The following is a 12,500-nucleotide window of genomic DNA, read 5'->3' on the forward strand; positions in this document are numbered from 1 at the left end:
CTGAAAATACATATTTTTACAGATGTCAAAGTAAAAAAGAATATAAAATGTTACTCTATTTTAATAAAATAAATAAACTTTCAACAGCCCTACTTCAAAATATCAGAAGCATTGAATCAAAATTTAAAATTTATTTAAATTCTTCCACAGATAATGAGATTTTTTTGGTTACAAATACATGTACATGCCAGTACAGTTACACAAAGACACAAAACTACATGTAACAAACAAAACAAAAAAAATGACTTATAATCATAAAGGCTAGCTAAGTGGAAGCACATTCAAATTTGCTTGAGCAGCAAATTTTTTCTTAGAAAAATAAATCCCTCCATGCACTTGGTACATAACTTGATACAAAAAACAGTTTGTAACACACATGTACTGACCTTCATGGAAGTCACTTGTATAGCAACTACTTCACACTATTTTGCATTCACTCTCTGTGGTCACTACAAGTACTTTGCATGAATTATGCTAATTAAACTAAATAAGGACAAATAGTTCAAAGGTCATATCAGGTGCATTTTGGGTTACATGTATAAAGGCACATATTACCTTTGATTTATTCTACCAAGTTATATTAATATTATATTTGTAAAATATAAAAAAAAAAACCTTCAAGTTAAACAAAAAAAAAAGCATCTACGATAATTAATGCTAACTAACCAATGAAAACAGAAATACACTACCTGAAATTTCAAGCTATCAACAATGCAAACGAGATCTTGTAAGACAAATAATGTAAAAAAACAAAGTGGAATGCCTCTTAATAAAGATAAATAAGAACGGTAAGGAATTAAAGTTTTTCACTGATACACATGTACATGTACACAAGTCATAAATAATATTCACTCATTTGAGGCCTATGATCACAATAATAATAGAAGACATATAAATACAATACTTTGTTCAATCAGCACTTGAAAACTTAATCTACCATCTAAGAAAATGGCCAAATTATTTTTTGTGGAATGAGGTCAGTAATCACAGACAATATGGAATGAACAGAGTATCACCAAACTTGGCACTTCGTTTGAGGATTCATGGGAGAATTTGGAGGACAATTGAAAGCTCGGGCAAAATCACCAGAATTGGAAACCACACCTATAGTCCTGCAAAAAAATAAGTCTTAAATTAAATATTAAATAAATATATAATCATTTTTTTTTAATTAGATTAAAGTTTTGAATGAAAATGGTGAAAATACATGAAACAATAGTTTATCAAGTTTACGGAAACAGAAAGCTAATATAGTTGAATTTGGTACATGTATTTCAAACACTGATTTCTTCCAATAGCATGTATATATGTATGTATGTCACAATTATTTGAAAGTCCTAACCACTTATTCTTTAAGTATTTTATCCTGGATTATTATCTTAAGCCTTTTAACTAGATATTTGGAAGTTTTTCTCAGTTTTTCCTTTTTCTTGAAATAATGAAGTTTGATTGTATATGTATCTTGTCAACAGATTAGGGTTAATTCACTTAACATTTTGAACAAAAATTATTACATAATATAGTAATGATACATGTAATGATTTGATTAATTATTACGATTTTCCTGACCTGTATTTTCCTATAGTGTGAGGATCAGTCAGTATAGCTTGTTTCACGTACTGTGGAGTATAGTAGGAACACCATAGCTACAAACAAACAAACGAACATTTTTACACTAAATATTTATGATATACATACACATGTAATTCCCTATAGATAAAGTTAAACTTTAGATATCTCAAACACAGTTATTTCCATGATACCTCAAAGTCATTTGGAAGTTGCATCTCTTTATTCTTCAGTACCATATAAGTAGAATTTTTAGCGAGGATTTAATTTTGGCATTATTAGCGAGGGTGCCGAGATCGCTAAAATTGAATATCGCTAAAAATTAATTGCAATTTATTTGTTATGACTTCTTTAACATTCATTTCAAAATCGCTAAAATTACATCTCGCTAAAAATAAATTACCAGTTTCTCAGGGCAAATCGCTAAATTTGCGTCTCGCTAAAATTTCTACTTATACGGTATTTCAGTTTGTTGAAGATTACCACACTATAAACTACAGTAATCTACCCTACCTGACCAAAGCCAACAAAAAACAGCTGTTCTGGAGTGAGACCAAGCCCTGGAAGGTATGTGACCTCTGCTGACCTTTGTGACTTTTCCCAGAATTTGTATGCGGCATACGCCATTTTCAGACCTCCGTTGTCAGCAATATTCTCTCCAAGAACTCTCTCTCCTTTCAACTACAGGAAAAGACACATACATGTACCTCATGTTTTATAACATAATCATGTTAAAATGATAAAATGATCGAGTCAAAGATTTACATATATGCTTGATATTTCATGATGTATGTTTAAGATTTCAACCACAAATTCAAGTATCAACATCATTATCTATGGCATTCAGTTATCCATTTTTTTCCTTACTGTCAAATCAAAATTAAACAAGAGATGCCTGGCCCCTCCTCAACCCAAATTGAAATGTTTCCAAGTCCAAAAGGGGCACAACTCTGTCAAAAATGGTGCGAACGTACCCAAAACAGAACTTAGATAATATCTGTATACCAAATTTCATTTCAGTATGGGCAACGGTTATTAAGAACATGAACGGAAACTAAGTGGACCGACAGCTAGACTGAAAACAGAAGAGCAATATGCTCTCCCTACTTCATAGGGAGGCATAAATATATATTAAGTATGGCTGTATATATGTATATATTCATATCACAGAGATCAAGATATTGATAATCTTGTAATGTCTCTGACACCGGGGTTTTAAATTCATTGAATTTTTATGCTAAGAAGTTTTTACTGAACTGCATTGTTAACACTACAGACAGAGACAGTTAACTTACATGAGTATTCTCAGCAGTGTAGGCGGAGTATTGTTTGACCATACAGGATGTCTCTTTCTGAAAGCTCAATGCTGATTGGTTGGACCACCAGTTATTGAGATTACCATACTTATCATAATGGCGACCTGATAAAATCAAAGTACTGATAAAAGTTGATTTACATACTTCTGAAAAGGGCAACTGAGAATATTTATGCTGCAATTTGAAAAAAAAAAATATAATTCATTCTGATAGTTACAATAGATTTATATGGAGAGAAAAATCCTTTGTTGAATATACAGGAATAAGTAAAAGAATTTTATTAGATACATTTTCGTACCATCATTGTCAAATCCATGAGTCATTTCATGGCCAATTATCATTCCAGCAGTTCCAAAATTGAAAGACCTAGAAAAGAAAAATAAATGGAGCATAATTCAATATGGTCCAATCTAACAGTAACCTGTGAAATCTTCACCATCTTTTTCTCCCAGAGATACCCCGGTAAAACGATGAAGTTTTGTGTTAAGATGTTTTATAATTCTACAGTAAAACTTTATTTAAAGATGGAAGAAATGGATACAAATATGAGGAGTATGCAATTTACAGTAATATTTGTAGGGAGCTACATCCTCCAAAACGAAAATTTCAAAGTTACAGTGTGGGGGTAATTTTTGAAAATTTTGTAAAAATGTATCATATACTCACGTAGGAAATGTTGGTGTAAAGAAAGGCCGCTGTAAAATAGCAGCAGGGAAGACAATCTGGTTATACGACTGTGAGTAGTAAGCATTGGTCTCAGCTGGAATCATGTGCCATCTGTAAAAGAGAGGTAACTCTTATTTGACAAAGAGAAACAAACGTGCACATACATGAGAGGTAACACTTTGAAAAATCTATTTACAAATCTTTTTAATGATTGTAAAGGATTGTTAAGGACTATGAATAATAAGCATTGGTCTCCAATGGAATCATGTGCCATCTGTAAAGATAGACAACTCTTACTTAACAAAGAGTGTTAACTTACACAGCACAGAGAGGTAACTCTATTTCAATCTAATTATAGGATTGTGAATAGCAAGCATTGGTTTCACTTGGAATCATCTGCCATTTGTATAGACAGCTTAAACTTAAAATTGTTCAAATGTGTTGTCAGTCCCAACCATTTTTTAAAAATGTTTTTTACACTTGTTATGTCAAATACTTGGTTTATAAATATCTCAAAGTTTAATCCTGGTTCTTTCCAGTTTGAGATAAAACATAAGGTTTGACTGTATAACAAAGAGTGTTAACTTGCATAAATACTGTATAATGCATCAAGTCTGTACGATTAACAATATTTGAGTTCAGAAATTCTGTCACACAATCATAAGAAAGCTTATATCTAAGTCACAGCCTATATATACATACTCTTCTCTGTCAGGCACGGTCCCTAACTTGTTAAAGTTCTTCACGACAGACTCCCTAAGACTGTTTAGATGACTGTGGAAAAATTGACCACTCTCTATTGTTACCTGTGAATAAAAGGACTTTTGGCATGAATATGATAAAATTATGTATTACATAGTAAGAACATTTTTTTTTTCTTTCACTGACTTTCATAGATTAAAATTTCAAGTATACACAGTCTAGAATTGTATTTACACACAAAGTTAATCTCTATATTCTAATGTTCTAGCTCCATAAGAAACCAGAGTGAACTATCAATAAGAAAGTCTTATGCATACAAAATGCAAATTTGTGCAGATTCAAACATCTGAATGCTACTCACATTTTCATAGTATTTATCCAGTTTTGATGTATCCAGGATCCAGTCCGGATAACCAATCATCTCAACAATCTTCTGGACTTTCTCCTTGGCGATCTGTCGTGTGTGTTCATCCATCCATGAAACCATTGGCAAATGACGGATAAACGCCTCCTCCACTTCCTTCACAATTGTAAGAACCTATCAAAATAACCAAAAGAACTTCCGAGTCTTTTGTATATATCTAGTATCTTCTTATACTGTAAACATCCTTTTTTTCAATGGGGTCATTTTCCCCTAAAATCACAATTTCTACTCAATCCAAACATTGATTTTTTGGATCACCTCTTTTAAGCAAGGCCAGATAAATTTCCAACAGACAGAGTATATATAGTACAAGTGTAAATTATTTATCCCCCCCCCTTAAAAATTAAGTACTTCTCGAGTATCTTTAAATAATTTTTTTTATATCCAGTTTCATAAACAAACAATAACAATAACAGTTTCATGAACTTGTGTCCAATCCCTTTGACATATTGTCAATACAATATGTTCAAATCAAAATCATAAACAACATCTAAAAAGCAATATTACTATATCAATAGATGCCAATCTACATTTTTAGATTTACCATGTAATAGTTAATTTCTTCTCAACTAAAAATTTATGGTCAAAAAGACTGCATCAAAATATTTGACTTAAGGTCATTGAATCAAAATTACTGCCATTTACCTTAGATTTACTATCCTTGGCAAAATACTCCTGAACATAGAGGGCGCTAGAGGCAAATCCAAACGCAGTGTTGACCTTGTTGATACAGCGCTGCCACCTGGGGTCCAGCCCCTGAATTCCACTCTCCACCTTACTCAACAGGAGGGCAGCCTCCACAAAATCTGCCGGGAAATACCCCACCTGGGAATTCAGGGCATTCCACACAATGTAATTGGCTAGAGTCCTGGCCAAACAGAAATATCGCACATAGTTAAACAGAGCATAAATAATTTTTTACATTAAATATCTATGTCTTTTCTGGGTAATGTTGAATGATACATTTCTGGCAAAAGCAGATCAACGATGATTGAAAATTCTATTAATTAATGCCACAGTGCTAATCAACATATTAATCAAACTACATGATCATTGTACATGTATTACAATGGTCTGATATACCACAGAAAACTTTTATGCCACAGAAAAACAATTATATGACTGAATGAAACTGAATGTCTCTCAAATTGACACAAATGATACTTGGATCTTATAGCCCCCAAAATTTATATCAGTTTGCCAAATGGTGGTTAAATAATATACAATGCATATTATGTTCCTCTAACACTTTATATCAATTAGATGTTTGAAGCAGCATACCTTTTAGGAGTTTTATCTAGAATCCCTCCAAGCTCCCGGAAATACTTGGGGGTTTGAACCAGAACAGCTACGTCCCCCAGGTCCCTCCCAAACAAGGTCTTCAGGTACTGGGCCAACTTTACCTGAAAATTAATAATCATCAATTATTAATTTATTAACTAAGTACGGTCAAACATGGAGTCTTCAACTTGATGAAACTCAAAAAAAGATGTCCAAGAATTTATGATTAAATGTTCTAGACAACAAATTCACTTTCAATTGATGTATCAATGGTACTCAATATATCAATGTTATAGATACCAAAGTTCAACAGTGTCTTTAAATAATGATGAACCAATGGGAATGAAGGTTAATTGAAGAGGAACCAATGAAAACAAAGGTCAACTTACAGATGAACCAATCAGAGTCTGGAATTCTGAGACTGTCATTTTATGATAAGTCTTGGTAGGATCTAGTAATTCTTCCTTTGGAACATGTATCTAAAAATATACAAGATCAAATTAATGAGTTCTTTTCACAAATGTTAGTGTTTAAAGTGATTTTATAACAGATATCAAAGTTGTAATTCATTTAATGCCAAAAAATGCATGCAACTGTGGGTACACAAAAATTTGGCATTAAAGGCAGTTGTCTCCCCTTGAATATAAACAATAAGAAGGAAGAAGACAGTGGTTATTGACACATGAAGGTAGGAAGGGAGGAGGGTATGGTACATGTACCATGCATGATGGATCCACACTCAATAGCTCACTCAATTTGATCTAAATCAATGTTCGTCGAGTAGGAGTTGCTTTAGATCTCTCCAACACCATGCTATCTTTGTCACTATATAATTTCTTGCAAACAATTTTAACATGTAAAATTCACTTACAGTTACATACAGTTTGATGTTGTTACTTACATTAGCTAACTGTGTCTCTAGACTAAAGATATCTGACATTCCTGTCCACAGAGAGGAGTTATCCCCCCCTAGCAGATTCCCTAATTTGGCACCAAAATCCAGGAAGCCTTTCTTTATCTTCTGATAACTGGAGTGGTTTGTAAAATATTCCTCTCTAGATGCTAGAGATAGACCACTTTGTGAAAACTGAAAGTAAAATTATCATGGTAATTAATTTATAATAAATGCAAAATTATCTCAAATCAGATTTTTTTTTCCACAAACATGAACAATTTCAAGTAGTTCTGTTGTGAACAACCTCCATAGGAAACCAAGAACTGTGAACTATAGTATTATTCCCCTGGTACCTACCTCTAAGTCAATTTTCAGAGGTTAAGATATTTGAATGATTTTTTTATATTTGAATATATAGATGTTTCCATGAATTTTCATAAAATGTTACTTATTTTTGAAAACAGAGAGACAGACAGAACAACAGACACACCCCCTTCCCCTTTTCGAGCAGGGGTATAATGATAAACAGTATAGCCTTACTTCTATTATATATTGACTGCTATTTTTATCATCTACTGCCACGCCCATACTAAACAGGGCCTCAAATCCTTTTGCGTGATTGGTTGTTAGGGCCGTGTAAAAATCCCATGATGCCTCAGACCAGGTCAGACCATGACCTGAGGTCAAAGGCCAGGAATGGAGGTCACTAATAAACTGAAAATAGGAATGAATGGCACTCACTATATTGTGAAATTTAAACAGAGATCAAATGTACTTTAAAGAACAAACGGAGATTAAATTTTCTTTACAACTCTATAGTGTAATGAAAATAAGACTAATAAAAGATTAAACAAGCATATGACCTTAATGTAAAAAGTAAATGAAGATTAAGTGCCTTACTTTAATATGGAGAGTAAAAAGAGAAGTTTACACAATACTACATTATACAACTTTATAATTAATGAAGCTGAAGGCCTCAAAGGCACCACGGCCAATTGATTTTAAGGAATGGAGTACCCAGCATCTCTCATGGCTTTCATACTCACTTTAATAATGGGATCCACCCCTTGATTTTCTATGGTTTTCTCATCCATGCATAAGTTGTAAAATGTTTTGGCTTTCTCTATGGCTGTGGAATGGTTGTTCATGAAAGTCGCACCACCTTTCTCCAGTATCTGAAGTTTCAAGTGAATCAAATAAACAGATAAACAGACAATATGCTTTACTTTTATTTTTGTGAGTTTGTGTGAACAAAAAAAATTGTTCCATTTTTTTATTGACCAACTCTTCAAAGTTGTCACAGATATTTTTGTCCAAGGAAAGAGAAATACAGTTAAAAATGTCTAATCGGATACCCATGCAATCAGACACACTGTGAATTCCAACATTTAATTTTGCATGTTTTTTTTATAACTTTGCAATCCAACACCAAGCCTATTCTGACAAAATCTGTCTCCCAGTGTCTAGTGTATGTCGGATTAGACAGGTTTCACTGTATCTAGGAGAAACTGTCCTTTTAGTACACCTGCACTAATTTCGAAAATACTTACAGCTCTAACTTTTTCGTTGTTGTGGTCCCCTATCTCAGAGAACAAGCTGTAATGGGATCGTGAGGCTGGGATTTTGGTTGTCTTTAGCCAGTTCCCACATGTATACTGATAGAAGTCCAGGCACGGGTCCACGGACCGGTCCATCTTACTCATGATGTAGGCACTGGACTGGACACAATCAGGGGTAGAGCAGGTCTGTAACAAAAAATCAGATCATTAAATATCTAAAATTACACTGTATACTATACAATTATTGCTGTGTTTTGAGGTCAATACAATGATTTAGCCATCTGAGGAGTACAATATTCACCGAGCCCGGAGGGCGAGGTGAATATTGTACTTCGAAGATGGCTAAATCATTGTATTGACCGAAAAAAACAGCAATAATTGTTTTATTATATGATTCACTAATAAAATGATAAAACCCATTACTTGTTTGCATTTAATTAAGTCCTATTCAAATACAATTAAGAGAAGCAGAATTAAAATGATAATCAACATTTCAGGTCTTATTTATTTATTTTTTTTTTATTTTTTTTTATCAATTTTACTTGCCATGAAAAAAAAAATTATGTCAGTCTTTTTTCTAGGATAGATTTTTAAAGGAAGGATTATTATCAGGTAAAACAGACTGCCAAAAAAGTAAAAATTGTTGTTCATTAAAAGTGTTGGATGGGTGTCTCTGCATTCCCTCTTACCACCCTCACCCGAAAATATATATTCGCTTATATTTTGTTCACATGAAAAAAAAAAGTCATAGCCGTTTAAATAGCTGTCCAAAACAATTTGTATCAATTTGGAATTTCCCGATCTATTTTTAGATCAATGTAGAGGAAATAAATCCCTGTATTGACCTGGAACGTCACGTGCAGGTCAATACAACGTAGTATTTTTCTAACATAGTTAGATCTCAGCCAATCAGAGAGGTGGAAATTATTCAATCATATAATAAATATTATTCTGTATACATTTATATCTGTTACAGGGCTGTACAAAAGAACACCTTCCAAGAAGATTCACTTCTCTTTAGAGTAGTTGAATTTCATTGTCTCAACAAGAGATGTTTGTAAAACACTTAATATGCCCCCCTCCCCCTAAATTGAAATTTTTCCAAGTCCAAAAGGGCATAACTCTGTCAAAAATGGCGCGATTATACCCAAAATAAAACTTGACAAAGACATTTTGATAAATCTGTGTACCAAATTTCATCTCAGTATGTGAACCTCTACAAAGAAAATGAACGAAAACTGCAAATAATTGGAATTTTTCTAAGTCCAAGGGACATAACTCTCACAAAATTGGTACCCAAAACAGAACTTGACTTAGATATTCATGTAAAATATCAGTAAAATTTCAGTATGTACAACTGTTGCAAAGAAAATGAATGGAAACTGCAAATAATTGAAATTTTTCCAAGTCCAAGGGGCATAACTCTGTCAATAAAGTGCCCTGCCACAGCATGATACGCCCATCAAATTGTTCAATAATCATAAATTGGTTGGGGTGCAAGAAAATCAGGTAACCTTGTTTAACAGAGTGACACATGCAGATTTCAATGATCTAATTTCCATTTCTTATCATGTTTAAAATATTGTACATACATCTCTAAGAGACTTACAGTGTAGGGATTAATTATAACAAATAAAACATGGTCATCATATAATTCTAAACTGGCTGTGTTAGAGCTTAACAAATATCCATCTGCAGCTTTAAATTGTTTATTGCATATCTTATGAAATAATGGAAATGCTACAGTCTAATAAAAAATAAAAAACTAGATGCTGTCATGAGACAGTAATACCCGCACTAAGGTGTTTGCCTCTAAATACACAATCCTACGGGCGGCTTACCAAGGAAAAAGTCAAAATAATTCTATATAATTCAGGCACGTAGCATCGTTTTTGAAAGTGGGGGGGGGGCGGCAACCTGAGAAAATTTTTTTTACTAACCTAAAAAAATTAACAAGGAAAAAAAAATGAAATGGGGGGGGGTGGGGGTGGGGGGGTGGTGGCCACTTTTTTTTCAAGGCAAAATTACTTTCACTTCCAATTTTTCCCATATTTCCTTGCAATGTATATACTGTGGTTAAAAGTGGGGGGAGGGGGCAACCATCTTTTTAATGGACATTTTCTTATAGTACAGGTAATGTTGGGAAAAAAAGGGGGCAGCCCCCCCAAGCCCCCCCACCCCCCCCCCTCCCCCCCCGGTTGCTACGTGCCTGTAATTTACATATGTATTCATAAAATTGGGTATGAAATTATCCCTGTGACCTATAACTCAGAACCTCTTATATTTATTTTACATGCTTAATTCATTATATACCAGTTTGAATTCTATTAATAATGTAAATTAGATTTTCCCGTACGAAACAGTCCGGGCGGCTTAGACACGGCTCAGGCACGGATTCCGTCTCCAGAAACCCGTGCTTTAGCATTCCGTGCTCCTATGTAAAGTGTGTATGGAAAGCCGTGCCTAAAAGTGGTCGAGGCACGGACACGGCACGGGATATTGGCCGAAATATTTAAATGAGATCACACGGTTTTACAAAACCCATGTCAGAAAGCCGTGCTAGTTTCCATATATGGACTCACGGATTCTGTAAACCCGTGTCTGAAACCCGTGTCCTTTTCCATATATGGAGACACGGTTTTTTGGAAACCCGTGTCAAAAAAGCCGTGCCGTATACCATATAAGGAGTCACGGGATCTGTGCATTTGTCTAGATCTAGGTCATGGCCTTTAGAGAATCTCCTGATGTAACTGTGGATGCCAAAATGGTGACTGCATGAAACCAAACTAACTTCACATTGCTTTACATTAATGCTTAGTTTTAGAATTTCAAAAGTTAAAACTCTTATATGAATGTGTCCATTTACTTTCTGCTAAAGATTAACTTTATCAGTTACCTGTACAATCCATGGTAGTTTTTAATTAAGATTTTAATGATAATGTACAATATTCAATTGTAATTTAATCTAGTAGCTATAAGTTTTCACAATCTGAGAAATAATTTAGTTTAAATAAAACTTTCACTAGCACAGTGATGTCACATAAAATAAATACTATAAAGGATTAGTGAAAGCCCATAAAGTCATTCTACAGGAAGATCATGAAAATTGAAAAATTGACTTATTTATTCTCGATTACACTTACTGCATTTAGTTCAAAAGTGAAGAAATTATCCCAGACTGACATAAATACAATTCCAACTGACATCTATTAGTTAAATAATCCTTTAAATAGTCTCAGCAAAAAGACACATTGACTTAGCACATGACCATGAATCCCTCCAATTTAATATTCAAATAAAGGAAGTTATGATTGAGCATGCTCAGTAAAAAGCCGTGAGATATAAATAAATAGTTTGAAGCAAAACCCGCCTGAGTTAAAAACCGTCTCCCTGGGACACGGATTCCGTGCCTCCACACGGGTTTCTGTGAGTGAGGATTCATAGCTTTCAGATACGGAAGCCGTGTCCGTGTCTTGGACATGCAGAACCCGTGCGGCTTTTTAAAAACCCGTGCGGATTCCATGTCTTAGCCGTGCCCAAGCCGTGCCTATTCCGCCTCCAACTTTCGTACGGGTTGATAAATGTTTTGCTCATATTAGGACCTCTTTAAATTTACTAATCCCCCCCCCCCCCCCCTCTCGACACCACAATCACACAGTACATACTTTTGGGAATAGGCTAGATGGAACAGTTTTGTTAAAACAGTGTTTGTTATGAATTAATTTAAAATTTGTTCTTGACATGTAAATTCTACATCACATCACGTTGCGTCACCCATTATCATATTTTTAGATTAAACTCCATTCGGTACACCTCGGCCGATTCCCACTTCATCTGATAAGGTGACGGAATCGACGGCACGGAGGTTTTCCGAATGGAATATCATTATAACATGCTGCAGAATGGTGTGCTTTGGATTAATTCATTTTGTGTTATAATTGGATTTATATTTCATGAAGTTTACAGGACCTATGGAGGTCGGTAAGTACAAGTTTAAGTATAGTGGGGGTAAAATAAACCCAAACGATTAGGTTAAAGTTCAAAAAGGGTCAAAGATCATCGCATGCCACACTAGACGAATTTCATAT

The 12,500-nt window shown here is 34.1% G+C and overlaps 1 protein-coding gene across 1 annotated transcript; it reads right to left on the reverse strand.

Moving 5' to 3' along the window:
- Positions 1-116: 116 nt before the first annotated feature.
- On the reverse strand, positions 117-8,594 carry LOC134261175 (endothelin-converting enzyme 1-like). Its single transcript, XM_062743624.1, has 15 exons — positions 8,404-8,594; positions 7,900-8,028; positions 7,394-7,567; positions 6,860-7,045; positions 6,348-6,437; positions 5,959-6,080; positions 5,323-5,545; positions 4,615-4,791; positions 4,254-4,357; positions 3,552-3,662; positions 3,184-3,251; positions 2,865-2,989; positions 2,083-2,250; positions 1,570-1,646; positions 117-1,112 (listed from the first exon to the last, which is right to left on the reverse strand). The coding sequence occupies exons 1-15, from the start codon at positions 8,554-8,556 to the stop codon at positions 1,013-1,015; spliced, it is 2,007 nt and encodes a 668-aa protein (XP_062599608.1). The 5' UTR covers positions 8,557-8,594; the 3' UTR covers positions 117-1,012.
- Between the last annotated feature and the right edge of the window lie 3,906 nt (positions 8,595-12,500).

The sequence above is a fragment of the Saccostrea cucullata genome, unplaced genomic scaffold (genome assembly GCF_032062105.1).
Source record: "Saccostrea cucullata isolate Sc308-1 unplaced genomic scaffold, CSIRO_AGI_Scuc_v1 ctg12449, whole genome shotgun sequence".
Lineage (NCBI taxonomy): Eukaryota > Metazoa > Mollusca > Bivalvia > Ostreida > Ostreidae > Saccostrea > Saccostrea cuccullata.